Source organism: Solea senegalensis, linkage group LG14, assembly GCF_019176455.1.
Source record: "Solea senegalensis isolate Sse05_10M linkage group LG14, IFAPA_SoseM_1, whole genome shotgun sequence".
NCBI classification, from domain to species: Eukaryota; Metazoa; Chordata; class Actinopteri; order Pleuronectiformes; family Soleidae; genus Solea; species Solea senegalensis.
In genome coordinates, this window is record NC_058034.1 from 9,641,633 (window position 1) to 9,664,464 (window position 22,832).

General features: G+C 40.3%; 1 protein-coding gene across 1 annotated transcript; it reads left to right on the plus strand.

The window, feature by feature from the left end:
* On the plus strand, nt 1-22,658 carry ankrd13c (ankyrin repeat domain 13C). The gene is made up of 13 exons (XM_044043905.1): nt 1-677; nt 2,708-2,749; nt 7,322-7,426; nt 11,786-11,871; nt 12,600-12,645; nt 13,367-13,433; nt 14,331-14,475; nt 15,868-15,999; nt 16,725-16,886; nt 19,275-19,354; nt 19,717-19,815; nt 20,067-20,167; nt 20,622-22,658. The coding sequence occupies exons 1-13, from the start codon at nt 296-298 to the stop codon at nt 20,750-20,752; spliced, it is 1,578 nt and encodes a 525-aa protein (XP_043899840.1). The 5' UTR covers nt 1-295; the 3' UTR covers nt 20,753-22,658.
* The last annotated feature ends 174 nt before the right edge of the window (nt 22,659-22,832 follow it).

The window sequence follows — 22,832 nt, forward strand, 5'->3', positions numbered from 1 at the left end:
TCAGGAAAATATCCCCGCACTCGTCAACTGGAGCCGCTTACGTTGAGCAGCGAGCAGCGATAGTTTTTGAAAGACGAGAGGAGAGTGGACTGTTTGTTTTGACTAAAACCCGGCGCTGAACGGGGGTTACATAGTTGTTCACATCCGCTTTAAACTGACCAGTGTTAGGGGCGAGTGTTTCATGTTTTGCAGTTTTAGGTGTGCGCGTGGACACTTCCAACTGGCGGATCGCATCAGTTGGCCCGGAGGGTCATCGTCCTTCGACGACACCCTCTGCTCCGTAACTGTTTAGAAAATGACCGGAGAGAAGATCCGCTCCCTGCGGAAGGATCAGCAGAGGCCGAGCAAGGACGAGGATTTACTGGAGCCGGACGAGGAGGCTGCGACCGGGACCTTCACTGCCTCCAAGGCGAACAACAAGAGCAGGGCGAGTAAAATCTTCAGCAATCACAAGTTGGTCAAGTCGTCGTCCACACAACAGCAGCAGCAACAACAGTCACATGCGAACGCTAACACCAACACGCTGTCAACGGCGAATGTTGTCGATGACAACAACAAGAACCCAATCATTCGAACCGGGCTGGACTTCCCGGTGCATGAATGTGTGTTTAAGGGAGATGTCCGGCGACTTTCTTCGCTCATTCGGACGCAGAACATCGCCCAGAAAGATGTGCATGGTGAGTTTAACAGGTATTGCAGTCAATAAACGAAAAATAAAATCGTGATCCACCCTTTTTACGATACAGTGAAGCTTAATTCTTTACGATAAACCACCTGTCTCCAAGCAACAGTGAAATACTTGGCTTTTTACCTGTCAGGCCTGGATAACTGGTATGTAAATGGTTAGATTTGTCTTCCTTAGCAACTTCACGCCCAGTTTATTCAAGTCAGCATAAACAATACATTAATTGTTCTTTGCACATGAAGCCTCAGTGCTTTCTATTACCAATATTTATCAGATCGAGGACTGCAAGTAACAATTGGTTATTTTATTGATCAATCTGTCAGTTGTGATGGTTCTGTCACTTAATACAAGACAAATATGAAACATGTCCCTGTTTTCCATAGCTCAAGGTGATGTCTTCAGGTGTCTTCAGTAACCCAAGCTCTTAAACAGATTGTCCTTCTTTAAATAGTTGATTTAACTAATCATTATTGTAAATTCAGAGCCAGTCATGAATCAATACATTATCTTTAACATACAGTTGATGAGTTAAGGGGTGTTTTGTAAAACTTTAGGCGTCCCAGACTTATAAACAGTTGCCTAAAGGCCAAAGGCTGTTTCCAGTAAAACACTTCCTGAACTGATGAAACAGCAAGGTTGTTGTGTTCCGGTTCACTCGCTGATAAATAAATGGCCTGTAGTTGAGTTTCGTGTTCCTGACTGGAATCTGGTCTGTCCTCAAATCAAAGCTCTGACATGGTCTAAAGCAACAATGGTGTCAGGCAAGTTATGTGCCTGAGCTGATGTTGTTGTGCAACTTGAACCTGTACTTTACAGTGGTTTTACCGGCTGTGTTGTGAATTGGTATGCTTCAGTGGCAGCCGTTTGTGTTTACTCAGACATTACCTTAGCTTTTAGTGCCAAAAAACCAAAGTTGAACTGACACACAGTGGACTCTTGAATGAACGAGGCACAAAGAAATATTTTTTTTATGTCACGTCATATGCCACATACATGGCAGATATAACTTAAGCACCATATTATGGGTGGGTACTGATTCATACACAGTTAAAAAAAAACATTGTGGAAACTAATAATCTAATAAAAGTATTCACATCTGTCCATGCATATAATAAAGTTGCCTGTTTGCCCAAATGCCCACTCAACCAAAACATGTTCAATGTGATATTATTTGCAAAAAATGTCAGAAACGAAAACCGCTTTGTTACATGTGCATGAAAACAATTAGATGACTGTGTAATGAATGGGCATTTTAACCGATTAATGGACAAAATTCAGTCATTTTAGAGATGTTTTTCGTGCATATTCCCAAACGGAGTAGAAACCGCTGACAGCAAATTCTGGATGGTCTAGTGCCACGTTATTGTTCCGATTTTAAGAAATAGACTCAGTAAATGAATTTGTCTTCAATCTCAAAAGTAGTCTGGGTGCAGTTATTGTTTCAGTACTCCACAAGATATTATGTGTTGGGTTGGACTAGAGCAGGAGAGGCTTTGACTCCACTGACCTGCAACATGTTTGTGTTCCCAAATATGACCTTTTGTTGTTCCATTACACTCTTTTTTTGTTTCCTCATTTTGTATTTTTATCCACATCAAGTCTTCTAAAAGGCAGGCCCTCTTTATCTGGATGCTTGCCCACTCTTCCCTAGCACGAGGAGCCTGAGCACTTCAGCTTCCTCTCCAATGCTTATGAGGCACATTTCATGTCCTGGGAAGAGTACCAGTGCTTCTTCACACAAAATGAAAATGTTATTTTCCCTGACTTCATTTCTGGGGTGTAGCTCCGACCATTCAGTGTTGACTTTGTGTCTGATGACGAGGTTTGTCCATGGCTGTTGGGATCATCTTATTTTGGGGGTGCAGTAGTTTGATTGATTGCGGTATTGCAACTGACCATATCATTTGGTTTAAACATCACATTCTCTTCAAATGTGACTGTCCTAAAGGGAATGTGCTTGTCCAAGATCCTGAGATTATTTTTTAAAACAGCCAGTCAATTCTGTTTTCATTTCTTCTGCAGGAAACACTCCACTGCATCTTGCTGTCATGATGGGGCAAAAAGGTGAGAAATGTTTAAAAATGCACCTCCATGTTGCTGGGTTTTTTTGTCACTCGCTGTGTTTGTCTCAGTGGCTTTCTAAAGACATCTATTTTGGGCTGTATAGTTTGTGTTTGTGTTTCCATTTATTCCTATGTGTGTGTGTCTGTTTCACTTTATTTCTCCTCTCGAGAAAGCAAGATACCCATGCAGGAAAAAAAAGTTGTGTTTGTGGATTTGTGCCTGTGCAAAAGTGAGATTGAGCAGTGTCTTCTTTTTACATTAATACACTCACAGAGAAGATATAGAATACTCTTTGTGGTTGAAGTCCCTTGTCCTGATTGTTGTTCCAGTGCTGGCTTGAAGACTGATAGTTTGAAGGTTGCAGAGGAAAACTAGCTGAGAAGATATGGCATTTTAAATAACAATATCAGCTTAGTGTGTTGTTTTAATATGTTTGTAGCATTGTGCCATATCATTCAGAGCTTTGTGCATTTTCAGTTTCAGGCTTTCTACAACCTCAACATGATTTGATTTGGTTTCCTGCTGAATTGTGCTGGTCAGACTGAAAGCATGTGCATAAAACATTAATATGCTGCTCCATTGGTGTGTCGATGCTTACATTTAATTTCACAAGGAGACCTCAGAGCATCCTATTGAAAAATTAATACCCCCTTTGTGCAGGAGGCTGCCAGTGAGCAGTTCCGGCGTAGGGTTACTTGTACTGCACAGTCCTGTTTTTTTAGTTTGTGTCATTGGAACCCATTGGAGCATAGGTCTCCAGTGATTTCACATTTGTATGTTGGCCCTGAGATGGACTGCCAACCTGTCCTGGGTCTACCCCTCCTTTTTGCCCTGTGTGAGCTGGGATTGGCTCCATTGACCTACAATCCTGATGTGGAGGATAAAGTGGTAGACAATGGATAGATGGAATACCAGTTGCCAGAGTGAAGACTCTGGCTTTCGGTAATTCAGACAGCAGCTTTACAAATTGTGCTGATAGATGAATTGATATGGAACTGATTGCGCTCATGAGGTTGCCTGTCGCTTGCCTGAGCTGCTGCCCTATTCTCCAGGGATGCCATGACCAGACATGGGAAAGGCTTCAGCATGAGATCATAGTCTGGGTGTGGCCGCCCCACTGAGACTGAGAGGCGGAGGCTCTCTTTTTGTATATTGTGTGTGTTTCTTTATTATTTAAGTAATCAGTAATGACGCTCGTACATACTCAACATACTTGTTGTTGTGCAGTTCATATTTGTGATTCTGTTAAAGGATGCAAATGAAACAATCAGAAAGTAGTAGTAGTTGGTGGTCAAATCATTAATCATCTGACTCATTATTAGTTATGGTGCATGAATGCATTTTCTTAAAATGAAACATGACACACTATTTCCCGTCATGTTCTGTCTAACGACATATAATGACAATTCTTTCTATTTTGGCTAGTGTAAGTGATATTTGTTTCTATGGTAGCGAGGATACAATTTAGATATTTTAAAGGTGTAGTGAAGTTAATGCCAGGACATCACTAATAAATAACCACCAGTTAAAGTGAGAGAAAAAAGATGAGACTCCCGTGATGCACTGTCCATAAACATTATTTTTGTCTGCAGAAAAACATCACTGGTTTGGTTGCAAAGTGGGGAAAAAAACGGGATCATTGTGTGATCGATAGAGAGGAAATGAGCATAAAAGAGCCACGCTTTAGATGTACTGCAGAATGAGGGGAGGGAAGTTGCATAGCCCACAGAGCCTGTTGACCAGAGTCCCATGTGTAACCAATGTAGTAGTTTAGCATTAGATTAGCACTTCATTTCCCCACTCGTCTCTGCGTCACTCAGAGCTCTATGTGACTCAAGCAGCTGCTGCCCATGCTACTTACACAGAAACTCACAGGCAATTTCTTTATATCAGTACTATCACAACTCCATATTGGATCAAATAAACCACATAATTAGGTATAGGCTAAATGTTATTTGTCGATTTGATACTAAGAAATGACCTGAACTTGTTTGATTTTGATTTTGTCTCACCACATACTAGGAAAACTAGTATGTTAATTAAAAACATGGACAAAGTGCGTTCTAATTGTAGCTCTACTCATTATAGTTCTGCTTTGTTCATAATAGCTCTAGTGCCCAGATGAGAGATATTTTCCATGTCCAAATTTACCTCTCATTCTTAGGAATGATATTCAGTGAGTGAAACAAGTCCATTTAAATCACAAGTTCGTTCATACTCAAAGACCAAGTCATTGTAGCTGAAACACTGGACCTAGATCAGAAGGTAGCAGGTCTGTAGCCCAGACCACAGGGTCTGACTGTTTTCTCCAATGGTTATGCAACGTATATCTGCTAAATGTTGCCATTATTACACAATCATTGGGTTTAACAGGGTAAAATATAGGTCAACGACCCAAGGGAATGCAGCCCGTACATCAGAAAGTAAGCACTTGTGCATTGGGCTGGCTGTAATTTTCTGACATTCTCTGTTAACAGCTGCTTCTTCCCTGAGCTGAACTCTGGTATTCTAATGTATGAACACAGAGTTCTACATTGTCCTTTACTGATGCAGAACAGAGTTCTGGTTTCAGCAATGCATATTTGTTTGATTTAAGTGAAATGGATGTCAGAGTGCTATTGGGATATCAGATGTTTACATGTAATAACAAAGTCTGGAGAAAATCTTTAGTCTATCTTTTGGTGGGGAGCCTTCAAACAACCTATAGCACATGTCCTGCAGATCACCTCACTACGAACTGGGCAGAAATATTTTAAGACAATGTATTCAGACTAGTCATGAGCCAAGTCTTTGAGCTTGAGCTGCTCCCTGGTGCGAACAGAATTACTTACTACTGGCCTGTCTTTGTTCATTTTGGTTTTCTTTGCCATGCCTTCACCTTCAAGTCAGCCAAACTGTAAAATGATGGCATTGTTGATACTACTTACGGTGGCAAGGAAAGGTGCTTTTGGTGCTGCCCCAAACCTGCCTTTCTATTTCTCTGCAACCACATTGTCTGGACTGCCACGTTCTTCTTGGTTGTGTGGATATCCTGTTTAATTAGATTGAAATTTGAAATGTCTTTGTCATAAAGAATGTATGAGACTCCAGCATTTCAACATAGTATGTATGTAGATTAGAGAGGTGATTATGTGACAATGTTGTGTTACACGCTCTTCAAAAAGCAGAGTTTACTCTTCCTGGTTCTGGACACCAGGGTGGCTCTGTGAATGCGCCCCTGGAGGCAGGCTTTTTATTCGTGTTCATTATGACTTGTTTAGCAGAGAAACAAGTCTGAACTTGTGAGTAACCAGATGTATTGAGAGCTCGTCCGCAGCTTTGTTCACAATAAATGATCATTGAAAAGGCAAGTCAAACAGCCCTACTTATTCACTCGGTGGACTGTTAGCTGTTTGCCTCTGCTTTGCATTTGTTGGGTTTGCTGCTCACAGAGGTGACGGACTGCTTTTGCCCAGTGGTGCCACAGATCTGTATTGATGCCAACAGCATAATAAATGATGTCACGACAAACCTTTGACAGCTGAGCCAGAACAACAGGCTTCATTTTTTTTGCCTGGAGGTAGTTTGTTGACAAGCTGTCCAGAGAGTTGAGGGATTTTGTGCCGCTCTTGCCATTCATTTAGCCAAAGAAAAGGGACGAGAGCCTTTTGGCTGGTTTCCTGTTGTTTGATTCAAGCACGGCTCTGTGGGTCTCTTCACAGCATTTTTATTGGTGAGATTATTTTACTGGAGAGAAGCTCTCCTCATTTTGCAGCAGTAGTGAATAGGATGCTGAGTCTTGTGTAACTGTGGGCCCCATATGGCTCTTCAGTTAATGGGTCAGCTGTCGGTTCAATCCTACACACAATCTGTCCCTCTATGAAACCAGGATTATTTTTAAATCTGTGATGCCACAGGAATTATCTCTGTTTTTTTTATCAAGGATGTTTATAGCGATCAGATACCAATGATCTATTTTCACATTTACTGTAAAATGATAAGGCAAGATAAATGAATTAGATTGACCAAAATGGTTGGGATGAAGTTATATTAGTATCAGGGGGTTTACTGTCTTTTTGACAAGGTAATCTTTGATAATGGATGCAGTAAGAGGAAATGAATTTCTTCTAAGAAACGTTCATGTTAAGGTGCAGCTGGTTTGTCTTTTCTTGTCATTCAGGTAGAAAGCATACATACTTGTAATACCTTTTTTTTGCCTGATGTAAACATGTCTTCAGTTATTTTTGCTTGAATAGAAAGCAGCTGCTACAATTTCAGAAAGCTACATCTGAATTCTATGTTGTATTATGGGTTCATGGTTACCTGCAGAATGGCCTTTTTTATAGCTTGTTTGCACTTTTTCTTTTAAAGCACATTGAATTTGACTGTTGTTGCTTTTCTATGCCCCTTACATGCAAACCATCCCAGAGCAAAACATGTCATTGTATTGAAAAAGTTTGAGGTTAAGAGTAGGGGGGAAGCTGTGGAGTTTCTCTTTTTTCATGTTCTTTGTCCTTTTTCTATTAGCTGTGATTATATGATTCAAATAAAGTGTTTAATAATGATGTTTCTGTCTGTTTGGACCTTGTGTAGAGTGTGCCCACCTTCTGCTGGCCCACAATGCACCAGTGAAAGTGAAGAATGCTCAGGGATGGAGCCCCCTCGCAGAGGCCATTAGCTATGGAGACCGACAGATGAGTAAGTAAAAGCGTCGTCTGAATGGTGGTGCTAGGCAATACACTGAGACACAGACCTTTTGAAACTTTCCCAGCACCACTGCTACAAACCTGTTATCTTATCTCAACAAGTCAGTTACTTGACTCCTTCACTAAAGTAAACACTGCTTCACCAGTGGAGTTTCACTTCAGATGTCCTGAGAGAAAGAGGTCTTATCTGCAGATGCTAACTAACAAACGGTTTGGCACATTCTTCCACACGAATGCTACCTCCCTCTTCCCTTCGAGGAAGAGGATACATTCCACTCTCTTGCTTTTGAGTGTCAATGAAAAGCAGTTCATTAGAGAGAATAGATAGATTCATGTTTTTTTGTGTTCATTATCTTGATGGAATAAGGCCCAAGGTTTACAAGACAGTCAGACTGCAACACTGAGAGGCCAATCATATTAGCCTATACTGGTTCATGGCAGTGAAATGTGTATGAATAATAGAAGAATTATGTGTGTAAGTCTGCATAAATAATAAATATCCATGGATGTAATTCCAAAAGTGTTTTTGTTTTTTAAGCACGTGAATTGGCCAGCGAATACACATCTTTGAGTTGAAGTGTGTTTGGTCATTGTGCAGACAATGTCCAGAGAATCCGGTCAGGACTTTGTCTGGACGGAGTCTGGCCTTTGAGGGGAGTTTGCAGGTGAGCATCTGGTGGCTGGGTCTGTATCTGTCTGCTGTGTGAGGAGATCAGAGGACAGGTACAGACTCACACTGCAGACGTACAGTACAGTAGGTCAGTTTACCGGTCTCCCTGGTTAGCTGTGGTAATGAAGTTACAGAGACAGGGACTTTGCATCGGTTTGAGGTCTGTAATATCTCACTGAATTACAGGGTAGGGCTCTTATAATATTTAATATTAATTGATTATCTGTAAATTATATTTTTTTCCATGAAATGTCAGAAAATTAACAATGATGTTGCCAAATGTATTGTTTTGTAAATATTTCTTTGTTGTAGGAAGTAAAGAAACCAGAAAACTCTCAAACCGATTAATCGATTTGAGTAAATATAGTTGGCAATCAATTTAGTTGTCGTTTAATACTTGAGTAATTGATTGGTTGTTGCCTAATCCTAATAGTATTTAAGTCTAAAATGTCTTAAGTATTAATAATGCGTTAACAGTATTTGAATCAACTTTTCAACAGCTCTCTATGCATGTGGTTTAAAAAGCAGGCATCTGCTCTAAAGTGAGTGATTTTTAAAAAGAGTGTAATCTTAACTCAGTGCTGTTGCTGTGTTATTTTAAGTGATTAATTTTCACTTCTTTTTTTCCATTTGAAAAAGAAGTAAAATGTGGCTCAGAAATAGATGCTGTCGTGTGCTTTGTTTAGAAAGAGCTATTTCGGTCTTTACTTGCCTTCCACGCACACAGCTGTGTTGTCAAGCTCGGGAACTTTTTTAAAGGGCTGCCTCAGCCATGTTGGTGTTTATTAGAGAGAAAACTGCTTTTTTCATGTGGGTGTCAGACAGCAGTGGTCTTTATAGCCGGTTTTCAAATAGACAGCCAGACTCAAATTTGCTGCAGATACGTTTTGTGTGTTAATGTGAATTTCAGCAAGTCGAGGGTTGAGGCAGCTTTAAAATGTTGGTATTTTCATTAAATGTTCATGTGTTGACTATTTATTGATTTATCAATTTGCTGTTTGGTGCATAAAATGGTGATAACACCATTTTGAATATCTTGTTTTGTCCACAAACCAAATATTCAGTTTACTGTCATAGAGGAGCAACTAAACCTCAAAATATTCACATTTAGGAAGCTGAAATCTCAAAACACACACACACACACACACACACACACACACACCGATGAATGAATTATCAAAATTCTTTCACCTGTTCAATAATTTGTGAAACACTATACTAGAGATCACACGATTAACCCAATGTGAACATGTTTTTTGTTATGATTTTAGAGAAGTTTTGCTCTTTTGCAGTTCATGTGTAGCCATCAGTGATGGTCAATCTATATTTGAGGGAAATATCCCTCCAGAGTCCAAGGGACAGAAAATAATGGTGGTGTGATTTTATGAAAGGATTATCACCACTCACAGGTCTTACTCATACCCAGTGAGTTTGGCGTCTGTTTAAACTAATTTGACATTTGAACAGCCAACCATTTAAGTTTGTTTGAATATGTGAAATATGTAAAAGCCTAGCTTGTACTGGGGATGTATACAGTGCATCTTTAGTATTACATATTTGGTACTGCAGGCTTCACAGCAAAGTGAGGTGTTCTATCTAAAACATAATAAAAACTCTGCACTATCATACTAGTGTTATAAATAAAAGTAAAACAGTTGGTGACCTCAGTGTAAACCAGATTGCCCCTCCACTGTTGCTCCACCACAGTGTCTATGTGTCTGTCAGTGATGTTGGAGAGCAGCCAGCCACAGGTGTCAGCAACCGTAATACTAATTGTTATAGAGCGGCAGTTTGTGATGTTTCAAGTGCTAACTTGTTCTGACTCTGTCTCCTTTCATTAATGTGAGGAGGTGACTTTATTGAGATCACACACCTTATTAATGCCAGTAATCAGTATCTGAGTGAATTAGTGCCAACATGGTAAGTCAGTTTGGTTTAGTGCTGAAGCAGTCAGGATTGTTTTCTCAACCTCGTTTTTGGCTGGGTCAGCTGTAAGCAGATGGCAAGATTATACTCCTTACCTTATGCCACTGAGAGACAACAAGGATCAGGAGGATCCTCATTCAGTCTGTCTAACCTCATTAAACAGCCAGGCCAAAAAGTCACCCCGTGTTCTGTACCCACGCTTATGTTTGCATGCGTGCCATGTGGCCTATTTTTACCATTAAACCCAGACTTTGCCCCCTTTGCTCTACTTCATGGGGAGTGCTGGTCAGTCATAATGAGCGTCATGTTTGTTTATGTTGACTCACCACATGGACATTTAGCAGCACAGGCGCTAGTTAGGTTTCTATCGATGCCACAGTTTACACTGTCACTTTTAATACTATTAAAAAGGGTTGTCTGGGTGTCACAAGCCAAACATTTTCTTTTTTTCCATCATGAGCTGGATACGTGGCACAGTCGTGTTGCCATTTAATCCCCTCCTGGCTCCATAAAACCACCACAACTATGTCAATGAGCAAATGATGCTCCCATATCTCATCACATAAACGGCACGTTACATTTAAATAAGTGGTGGTGTGTGTGTGTGTGTGTGTGTGTGTGTGTGTGTGTGTGCGTGCGTGCGTGCGTGCGTGCGTGCGTGCGTGCGTGTGTGTGCAAGAAAACTGGTTTTAGAATAACATGTCTTGCATGTTATTCTAAAACCAGTTTTCTTGCATATAACCAAGCAAGTCTCATGCAGCCAGGATGCTAAAGAGATGTGAAAGCTTGTTGAAGTAACCCACCATGGTTCAAAGTTGCCTATCCGCCAGATCATTAAATAGGTTAAAGGTGCAGCTCATCAGCAGGTGGTCTTATTCCTGCAAGGCTTGTTCCCTTTGAACTTCCTGGAGCATTTTAATCCCTGGTGCACAGGGTTGGTCGGGTGCTGCTGGGAGTGTTCCATGTGGCTGCAGGAAGTCAACATATCTCTAAAGGCCATCAGTGCTGTAATGGACGTGCCCTTTGACTTTTGGTTGTTTCATTAGTGGTAAGATTTGCGCTGAGAACCTTTTCTCAAGATAATGGTATAGAATACATTCATACTCAAGTCTGCCATGATATTGTCTGTATAAAATCCATATTTAGTGTTTAGATACAGAGGTCAAAAGGTCCAGAAAGGTCCAGGGTCAGAGTGGCCTTCAAGCCATCATACAAATGCCATAGGTTTTAAAAAAAATATGTGTAAACTGAAATTGTTGGTCAGCTGAAAATGCTGCGTGGTAAATGATGTTTGCTTTTTATATGTAATCATTTTATAATTCTGGTCATGTGAGTGATAGCATAGCAATGACAGCTGTGTTCGGAAGTGATCATGCACCAAACCTCTCATCATCCCTTTTACACTTACATTAATAAGAACACGTATGCTAGGCACTCATCATGGAAGATGTCTCAGAAAATCCGCTCACTGAAACTTGCAATCATGAGTTTAGACAGCTTCAGTGTTTTAGAAAAAGTTCTTTCCCAGGCAGCTAATAGTGAGACTTTCATGCCTTGACTAAAACCTCTCCTTGAAGCATTTTCATTGGTGGAATCGGAGTCAAAAATGTTATTTACAAATGTAATTGTGAATAATGTTTTCTCACCAAAGGTTCTTAAGTCACTTGGCTAAAGCCTTCTCTTTGAAGATGCTTTTAAACTCACTTCTTTTTCTCGTTCTTGATTCTCAATCTGCCTTGTTTCTGCATTCTTCAGTCACAGCGTTGCTGAGGAAGCTCAAGCAGCAGTCCAGGGAGAGTGTGGAGGACAAGAGGCCCAAGCTGCTAAACGCTCTGAAAGAGGTATGTAGCATGTAGTGTAGATGCTGTTTTTTTCCGTCCATTGACCCTGACCTTCTTGTCCTTGCTCCCTAACATTAAGTCATGAACTCCTGTAGATGTTATCATCTGACAATTATTGCTTTCAGGTCAAGGAGAAAGGCAGTTAAGAAGTTAACTGGTGGGGAAATAAGAGACAAAAAGATGCAAACTTAAAAGCCTACTTCTCTAAAAGCCATGTATGTTTTTACCATGGCATATTTTAAACAACTGATATTGATGTCTTAACAAGTTGCCTGAAAGTCAGCTGTTGCGGTGTTCGCTGGTACTGTTGAGTAACCTACCTGGATGATGAGGCAGAGTTGTGAGAGTTTTCTGTGTCATCGTAGCTCACAGATAATAAAGGGCTGGGAAATAATGATCCTCTTGACAGTCTGATGTCATCAGAGAAGGGTGGATTGAGATGAGATCAGTGCATCCCAGCCTGAGCTGTGGCATTTAGGATAGGCATAGTCCTTCATTTACTTGCCTATCTAAAGCACATTTCATGTCAATTTTGCAACATATCTTTTCTTATTGTTTTTCTTTATTGTTTTGGTTGCATACACATAAACATAATTATTTATTATTTTCCCAAAAAGAGCACATTTTGCTACTTATATATCCTTAATTGTAATGTACAAAACAACTCTGTATTTTCTTTTTTTTCACCCATGTTACTTGTAATTCATTTTTTATAACATCTTCTGCAGCTTGGTGATTTTTACTTGGAGCTTCACTGGGACTTCCAAAGTTGGGGTGAGTTAAGTGCTGATGCTCAGTGATTCTAAGTAGCACAGACGAAGCATTATTTCCACAAACATTATTCACTCTGGAAACTAACCACATTTTCTCAGTGAGAAAGTTGTTGAAATACTAATACAAGAGTATTATAGATACAGATGGGAAAATATGATGTAATCAATGTGTTTGCCTTGGGAGGGAAAATATTTACTGCTGGAGTCATATTACTCCTCCTGCTGCATCTGAACTGTCATCCCACTCCATTTAAAGCAAAGTGTACACTTTTAACAATGGCCTCACATAAATGGAAGCGATAATATTATATTAGATGTATCTGCTGGCTGTAATATTAAATATAAATGGCTGTAATTTCTATTTTTCAAAGCAATTTTAACAGCTGTTAACTCCAAGCTCACTTTCCAAGTGTATTTCTCAAAGCAGAGGCTTTGATCCTTGTTGATGGTTTTTCTTGTGGGAATTTTCTCTCCACTGTATTGAATATTGGATTATTGGTCACCTCTCATACGGAGAGTCATTTTAAAACTGCATTCATGTTTCCTGTATTTTCTTGATGTGCTCCAATTATGCTGCGTATGCATTGTTTTTAAATCAGTGAAGTGACCCTGAGGTCTGTGGATTGATGAGCTTTGAAGTGGGTGGTTGTCTTCATTATTGTGTGAGGTTCTAACGTTCAGGTAGTTTTCCATGTTTAATTTTGCCTCTTTGTGTATTGCAGTGCCTTTGCTCTCCAGAATCCTGCCTTCGGATGCGTGCAAGATCTACAAGCAGGGCATTAACATCAGGCAAGTCCTGTCAACAAATGTAAATCATTAATGTAAAATGTTTACATGATGATTTAAGTTAATTTGACATTGGGATTTTAACATTATATTTTGCGGTTTTATGTCTACATCCAAAAAATGGAAAACCACATCAAATGAAACTGTAATTTCATGAGAGAAACCTTTACTTATTTATCTGCCATTGTGCTGCACAACAACACCACATTTTCTCTTTCTCCTCTTTCTTCTCACTATTCTACCTCTGATTTCATCTCCTCAGCCTAGTTTGATTAGTATGAAACAATTTCCCGGCAGTAGAAGGAAGCTGACGGGCAAATCTTTCACTTCTGTGTTACGATCATATCTTCACAGAGGAAATGTTACTGCAGAGTCTGAAGCGCTGCCAGGGTGTCAGCAAAACTCCACACATTCTGATGCATTACAATGAATCTACAGCAGGACTCGTACATCCATTGAAAGCTAGTTCACTGTAGTATTTTTGTTTTGAACAAAACCTGGCAGACCTACAGTATGTCTAACCCACCCACCCACACACAGAGATATTTCTGTGTTCTGTGTTGGGCCATTAACATTTTAAAAGAATGTAGTAAAGACTGAATTCAGTTAGTAAAAGTATGTGTTTTTGACTCTGTGTGCTGTTCATGTGTAACAAAACCTTGGAGCTCGTCATTGTTTTGTGAGACTGCTCCTGGCTGTTGAATTTGGCATTCAGAATAACCTCTTGTTATCCTGGCATTACTGGAAGCATCGCAGCTTTTTTTCTTTTCTGTAGAGTTTGAAATGTGTGTTTCTTGGTATACTCAGTCTAGCTTGTTCCCATCCTTTTCCTCTCTTTCTCCCTTCATTTATTTGAAGTCCCCCACCCTGATCTGTATTCATTTATTTGCGTGAAAATAGATTGGACACTACACTGATAGACTTCACAGACATGAAGTGCCAGCGCGGTGACCTCAGCTTCATCTTCAACGGCAATGCCATCCCCTCAGAGTCCTTTGTTGTGCTAGACAACGAACAGAAAGTCTACCAGCGGATACATCACGAGGTGTGGATTTTGGTAGAATGTGAAACAATTAATAGATGTATGTCTCTGAAAGCCTTATTTATGATGTGTCCATTAAAATCTGTGTGTAAGAATTTAAGGTTAATCCCATTACTGAAAGTGTGTCTGAAACTTGGATATTATTACAGCTTTATCAACTATGGAGATGCAAATGTGAACATTTGTTAAAGGAATACTTCACCAATTTGCATTTAGCTTTGTATTAGTAGAATAGTGGTAGTATTTTTTTTTTTTTAAATTGTGCTTCCCAACCTCAGTTTCCTCTGAGTTGAGAAATATCTTCCTTCTTTTCTCTGCCCACCAGTGACACTTGGTCCTGTTAGCATAACTATTAGCAAAGATGGCGGACACTGTTTACATTCTGGGAATGAGGTCCCTTCCCCCTACGAGTAGGTCTGAAAAGTGCGGAATTGGCATTGCACTTTCAAGCCTCGGACCAAGTGTCACTGGTGGGCATGTAACAAAACCAAAAGAATGAAGATATTTCTCGACTCAGGGGAAACTGAGGTAAGCAAAATTTTTCAAAAATACTACCCCTATTCTAGTAATACAAAGCTAAATGCTAATCGCTGAAGTATTCCTTTAAGATAATGATACTTGTGATACAAGCTGCTCGAGCTTGTCGAAGTTAGTCGTCTTTCAACCTGGAAGCTGAGGGTTTGATTCCCGGCTCCACTCGTCTACATGCCGGTGTGTCCCTGGGAAAACCCATGTTGCTCCTGATGACTGTGCTAGCAGCGTGTGAATGGGTATGAAAGATTGTGTGACAGATGTGATAGATAACACAAAGGTGTGCTGTATGAATGGGTGTGAATGGTAAAAGCTGTAGTGTAAAGCAGCTTTGAGTGCTCATAAAGATTAAAATTCGATAACACTTAATCTTTCCCCGAGGGGCAATTAAAAAGGTACATAAATACTAGAAAAGCACTATATAAATACAGACTATTTGCTCAAAAAGAAGAGGGAGTCCACACAAGTTTCATTACATCAGTAAGTGGTGTGTGTGTGTGTGCGTGCGCACGTGTGTGCATGCACGTGAAGAGCTTCTCGGAGTGAGAAAGAAACTGGTCAGGTGTGCTTATGACCTAATCAAGGCCAAAGTGCTCAGCAGGACAATAGAGCAACTCCGCTCCCCACACACACACACACACACACACACACACACACACACACAACCTACAAGAAAACTGAAGAGGTCAAAGCTGTGATATCAAAAAGGCCCTCAGCAGATATAAGTGTCATCTGTAAATGATATTAGTGTTTTGTTTTGTTTTTATTCACCTGATAGAACTAAGCTATTCATCTTGCAATTGGTTGGATCCCTCAGATCCCAGTGTCCATGCCCCTGTTTATGCCTGTGTCTTGCAATTTTAGGAGTCAGAGATGGAGACGGAGGAGGAAGTGGACATCCTGATGAGCAGCGATGTTTACTCCGCCACACTCTCCACCAAGTCTATCACTTTCTCAAGGGCGCAGACTGGCTGGCTGTTTAGAGAAGACAAAACGGTTGGTGTCAGTTTTTGTACTCAATGCTGTGACAATGTTATTCCCACTGCCTCAGCTTTTCCAAACACTGCTCTGGGTCACAGGGTTCCAGCTGCTCATGGAATTTGGCGCCAGGGGTTTCTGTAGAATTTCTGGAATTTTTAGTAACATTTTCCCAGACAAAAAAAGACACAGGAAGACACAGATATATGCTGCATATCAGAATGTATTGTACATTTAACAACAGTTGAAGTATCCTGGGTTAACCCCTGTACCTGTAACTTCTGAGCTGAAAGCAACATCAGTAACAATCAATCAAACAAACTGTGAATGGACATTCTAAGGTCACAGAAGGTTTTTTGACACCACCATTATGTTGTACTTGTTGGATGTGTGAATGTTGGTTCTCTTTGTCACCCGTTATAAGCTCTTCTCTTACTGAAACTGCAGTTCAGCTGTTCACTGCTGTCGACAGCCTCCACTATCCCGATCTTATTTCCTGTGCTTCATCACATACACTAGCAGTAAAGGACCGTAAATACATAAGAAGAGCAGCAGTGATAAACCCGGGAAGGAATCCCATATTCATGGTTAAAAACGACAAAGACAGTAGAGGGAGGCAGTCAACGAGATATGTGAGAACTGCTCCGTGTCCCGTTGCTCCTTTGTCCTTTTGACATGTGTTTAAAAGGGAAATCGACGGCTCAACGGGGGGGATCTTTTTTCACTGTTTTTCCTATCTCCAGGAGCGCGTGGGAAATTTCCTGGCAGATTTCTACTCTGTGAACGGCCTGGTCCTTGAGTCCAGGAAGAGGCGGGAGCATCTGAGTGAGGAAGATATCTTACGGAACAAAGCCATCATGGAGAGCCTGAGCAAGGGAGGAAACCTCATCGAGCAGAACTTTGAGGTGAGTGTGGCATTGAATCGGGCTGCCTAACACTGATTGTAAATTGAACATTTTTAATTCCTGGGTTCCATTCCACCCATGGTCCCTTGCTGCATATCTTCCCCTCTCTCCCCCCTTTTCACTCTTCAGTGTCCCGTCCAATAAACGCAAAAAAAAGCCCCACAAAAAACTCCTCATCTCTTATTCCATAAACATCAATTAGATTAATCTTTTAACCTCATATTGATACCAGTGTCTCCCAAACATTTATCCTGTGAATTAAGTGGTGCAGAAACTGCAGTGGCCACTTTTATGACCAAGCAGCAAAGTGGAGTCGTGTGTACGCCATTGCAAAAGTGACCAAACCAAGAAAAAATACTCAAGGCTGTTAACTTATACTCTCTGCAGCATAACCACCAGTGCAGTCCTGACACTGTTCTGTCTGTTCTGCTGGAAACTTGTGGTAGGATGTTTGTCTATTGAAAAATAACCCTCACATAGTGTTCCTGCTGTATCAGTACTAAGATAAACCCTGCAGACTCAACATGGACTTCCTGCCACACGGTCAATGCAAAACTCCTGGCATGATTCGCTCATTGTTGTCTCTTAAATGTTCTATCTGCTCCCAATAGGAAAAGCTGCTCCAGTCACTTGAGTAGTGAGGAAAAATTGACTCCCTTTGTCATCCACTTTGCATGGTCGTAATTCCCAGCACCTATTGGCAAAGGTTATGAACCGGCACCTTGTTCATAGAGACAAGTCTCCCATCCACCACCTCCCTACTACAGTATGTTCCAGAGTTTGCTTAGCAAGCCTTTGTCCAAACACTGAGCATAAAGCCAGTCACAAAGTAAAGACAAAGCCTCTGAACACCCAATAGATGCCTTTTAACTGCTCCTGTTTTTGTCAACACCCCTTTGTTCTGTGCTGGGCTTTGCCTCGCCACAGTCTATTCATATGAAGTCAAGCTTACTCTGGTTTTAAGTAGAAAATCTGTATTTCAATTGCTGTAGATACAGAAATAACTTCCCCTTCCATGCTGGTGGAAATGTGTTACAGAGAAGTTAAATGAGAAGCCGCTGTGACATAGCCGTGTTTATCACAGCAAGGGAGATGCAGGCAGCTCTTGGCCTGCCGACACAGCGAATTGTGAGGGGCTTTTCAAAAAGGCTCGACGTTATTGATCATACAAATGAAGGTTAAAACCCCTGGTGCCATGGAATGATGGCGGGCGGGAGCAGCATACCAGCATATCACGGCCTCCGCAGACTGGGTGTACTCTGTCCTCGCCGCAACAGCGTGCCAACGCTTATACAGTGAGAGTGAGCTCTTATCAAAGCCTCATCTCTGTGATAATTCAAATGTAGTGGGAAAAATAAAGGAGAGCTAAATGTCCGTCCAGTTTGCCATCGCCCGCCACACTTTTCCACATTATTCTGCCCTAGTTTCCTTATTTGCCCACAACGGAGAGGTCATCTGTTTTTCTTCTCTTTTTTTTTAAACTCAACATTGGCAACAGAACAGCAAGTTCATTTTCAGAGAAAGTCAAATTTAGGCGAAAACAGGATGGAGCTCATCCCGTTCCAGTTCAGTTTGAGCAAGAACAGACTGTCCAGACAGTGGAAGAGAACTCTCTTCAGTTCATCGACGGCGGTAGAGACGAGATCATTGCTCTCAGGAAGTAAACAGTGTGCGATTTGTTTTGGAGAGCGTTCTCTTTGCTATGCTGCCTGTGGTTCTGAGTGGACAAAAACATCAGTCAACAAGCTGATCAAACAGACTCGTCTGCAGCTGAGTTTCAACGAACGTAGAACATAGAACAGGTTGCATGGCAGCATGGAGGCTCCTCACTGTACTGATGCAGTGCAATATTTCCATTATTTGTTTCTTATGAGTCATGATCAAACACGTTCAAACCTGTCAATGTTCCCATCTCTGCAAACATTCACCTTGAACAGACTGAGCTGATATCATTTTATTGAATGAACAAGTGAAAAAGATAGTAACGTAAACAAACAAGTGTTCTGCTTCTTCTTATGTGTGAACTCTGGAAAGGCTTAACAGAGGTTACTTTTGTGATCCACTGGGGGCCCCTAGTGGCCTGTGCTGTGCATGTTTTTACTCTGGGGGAATAAAAGAATAGAGACAGATAGAATAAATGTATTCAAATGACATTCAAACAAGGTCTTGCTGTGACTCTTAGGTGGTCTGAAGTTGGCGGCTCATGTGAAGAACACAGAAACTGTGTCTTGTTAGTTTAACTGACTGTCTTGTTTTGGTCCTATCTGCCACTGATTGTGTCTTTACTCATGTTTAGTCTGCTGCGATTCAGTCCGACCTTCAAATATTTTATTTCTCTCTGTCTCTGTGGGTTTTTTTTTTTTTCCTTTCTCGCTCTCTGCTCTTCAGCCGGTGAGGAGACAGTCTCTTACTCCCCCATCACCCAACACTGTCTCCTGGGAAGAATACATCACTGCTGATAATGGAAAGTAGGTATCTGAACACATGGAGACATCAGTGTTTAGAATCCAGACTATAATTCTTTTTTTTAAACAATGGAACATAATATATTTAATAACATAGAAAAAGTAGTTTTTTACAATTGTATTTGGGTAATGTTCATACATTATAATGATGTATTATTATATTATATTATACACATGCTTTCCTTTTTCTGTAAATCTTGCACATATCGGTGTTTTTACAATCGCTGAAGTTAAACTCCATAGCTCTGATTTTTCTGATAAAGGTCACTTCATAAAGGTCATTAACCTGTGTCGGCTCTTCCTCAGTGACTTTGCTCACATGAGAAAATAATCTGACCTGAGCTTGTTTGTTTCTGTCTCCTCAGAGCACCTCATCTAGGAAGAGAGCTGATCTGCAAAGAGAGCAAGAAAAACTTCAAGGCCACCATAGCCATGAGTCAAGACTTCCCTCTGGGCATTGAATCGTGAGTCTTGTCTTTAATCAAAATAAACAGAAACTGTCAGGTTGTTGTGTTGATTATATTTGTTAAGAACTTGCTGTGTTGTTTTACAGCTGTCACACAGACTTGTGATTAGCTATGAATGAATGATTATTGAAATCATCTCCAAATTCACCATGTCAAAATCAAACAACCTAAGATTTGTAAATATTTTTGATTTTAGTCATAATGCTGTGAAGGTGTTATTAACCATTTGTTGTCCTGCTACCTCTCAGGTTGTTAAATGTTCTGGAGGTGATTGCACCCTTCAAGCACTTTAATAAACTCAGGGAGTTTGTGCAGATGAAGCTTCCTCCCGGTTTTCCTGTCAAACTTGGTAAGTAGATGTTATTCAACAGGATGACAGTGTAGTTACTCATTCTCGTGAGTTAGTACATTTCTTGGAGATTCATCCAAGAGGCTTCTACTGTACAGTCCAGACAGTTAGTGGTGAAACCCGGGATTTAACGTCCGTGGGTGTTGTCAGTGTAGCTCCAGGGTGAATCACAAACTGTCAGTGAAGAGTCAACTCCAGCTGTTGTCGGCTCCAGGTTATTAACGATTGTTATTACCTAATAAGTGCCCTGAGTTCACGCAGGGCAACTGTTGTTTCTGTGGTCATTTGAGGCTAAAATAAAAGTGGTTTAGTTTCCCAGGAAAGTGATGAAAGGACAGCGTTGTAGGTGAGGGGACAAGAAGATACAAATGTTAGCTTTTTTGGAGAGAGAAGCCATCTTTGTCAAAGTTGAAAAACCATCTAAGTATAGTTTTGTCATTTTTTTTCTTTGCAGACATCCCCGTCTTTCCCACAATCACAGCCACGGTGACGTTTCAGGAGTTTCGCTACGACGAGTTTGATGAGAGCATTTTTACCATTCCCAATGAGTACAAAGAAGATCCTAGCCGCTTCCCTGATCTTTAACCTTGCACACACGTGTACTACAGAACAACATTGTGCAACAAAAACTAACTCTTTTAAATACAAAAGGAAAACTGGAGGGAAAAAAACATTTCTGATGAAAAAAGACTTCAAAGATAAGAGACATGGCCTCATGAGACCTGATGGAGGTTCAGTGTGGCCAACGATGACACTATCTAATGAGGGTGAATGTCTTCATCAGTGAAAGGGCATTGAAGTTAAATCAAGTGACAGCAGAGCTTGTGAGGTTTCTCTATATTTACGTCTATAAGTCATGTTTGTTTTTTTTTAAAGCGACTGTTCAACTGACGTGTAGTAAAGCACTGATATTACTGTGTGAGAAGTTGGGGAGGAACTCCATAACAATTTTTTTTTTTTTTTTTATAAATGTTTTTCTGTTCATGTAGATTCTCCTCCCCCAAGGTGCAAAGCCATTTTAACTTTGTGATATTGGCTATTAGGTCATAAAAAAAAAAAAATCAAACCTCTAAAAAGGATGTTGTGTATAAAATCTAAAATTGTTCTCTTTATTTTGTATTCCCACTTACTGGTCATTATCAAATATAGAAATGTTCCCAAAGATAAACACTGTTAAAATATTTAATATCGAATGAATTGTCTAGTTGTAGACCCGGGTTTGAAACCGGGTCGGAAAACAAGGGCCTTTCTGCATGGAGTTTGCATGCGTATTTGCCCACAGTCCAAAACATGCACATATGGGGATTAGGTAAATTGGACACTCTAAATTGACCGTAGGTGTCAGTGTGAGAGTGGATGGTTGTTTATCTCTGTGTGTGTCCCTGTGATGGACTTGCGACCTGTCCAGGGTGTGATCCCGCCTATCGCCCTATGTCAGCTGGGATTGGCACCAATGCCCCCGCAATCGCCATGTGGAGGATTAAGCGGTAGAAAATGGATGGCCGTCTAGTTGTTACTTTTGTATGTAAGCAAATGGAAAGTTATTAGTTTTTGTGGGAGAACTCCCCTTAAACTCTGCACAATTTTGAAATTGTGTGCATGTGTTATAATTCCGCCATTACTGACCTATTGAACCCATGGAGGTGACACTAGATAATGCTGCAGATTTTTAAGGTACCACAGAGTTATCTCTTTGTGTGAGAGATGGTGAATGTATGTCCAAGCCCTTTTTTTGTTTGTTTGTTTGTTTGTTTCACTTTTGTAAAGTAAACAACAAACCGTTTGCTGAAGGAAGAGTCTTGTACAGGAAGTAGATGTTACAGAATGAATGAGAACATTCAAGCCATGTTTTAAACTTAATAAGAACCGGGCTTATTTCCTGCAGATCAAGTAAATACCGGTTTTATGAGTTATTACTTAGTTTTTTTCTATGTTTGCTTTTTATTTGTGCTGGTGAGTTGAAGATGTCTGATACAAGATGACAAGTTGTTGGAATTTAAAAAAAAAAAAAAACGTTTCATGGAAGTTTATTTGGTTATTGGTTTGGGACATGGTGGCAGGTTTTTTTGTACATACTTGTGTTAAAAAGAAAATACTGAATCTCTTTATTCCTCGTGTCATTTTTCCCCTCGACTAATTTTATCTGAAACTGTATGAGTCTCATTCTCATGTGGAAAAGGCCACAAAGTCATGACAGTGTATAGCAGCTGTTACAGACAGGTGATCTGGAGGATGTTATGTTTGTTGTGGTGCTGTTTAGCATCCACATTATTGGAACATGTTTATGTCCATATACAGCGCAGCAAATTGTGCAAACCTGTAACAGTTTTAAAATGTTCAATATACCCCAAGTGTGGACTCCCATGTTTCTTAAAATGATATTTGTACTCCAAAGGGTTTTTGTTAACCTCTCTGAAGCCACAAGTCTGTTTTCTATTGACCACCACCATGTATTCAGTTCATTTTATAATAATAAAATTTTCCATTTGTTGTTTGACCTAAAATTAAATGTTCAAATGTACTGTTGGCCATGAAAAAAAACAAAAAAAAAACATTAAAAAAAGCTTCGGCACAGGGACAAAAATCCCTCTCCTAGCACCACTGAAAAATGACGTCATATCGAAACCAATTTTTAAAAGATTCTTGTTTCCCAGAAATGACAAAA

Coding starts and splice junctions, on each gene's coding strand:
- ankrd13c (XM_044043905.1), top strand. CDS start 296: ATGACCGGAGAGAAGATCCGCTCCCTGCGGAAGGATCAGCAGAGGCCG. Junction 11,872..12,599: donor TGCTAAACGCTCTGAAAGAG/GTATGTAGCATG, acceptor CATCTTCTGCAG/CTTGGTGATTTTTACTTGGA. Junction 12,646..13,366: donor CTGGGACTTCCAAAGTTGGG/GTGAGTTAAGTG, acceptor TGTGTATTGCAG/TGCCTTTGCTCTCCAGAATC.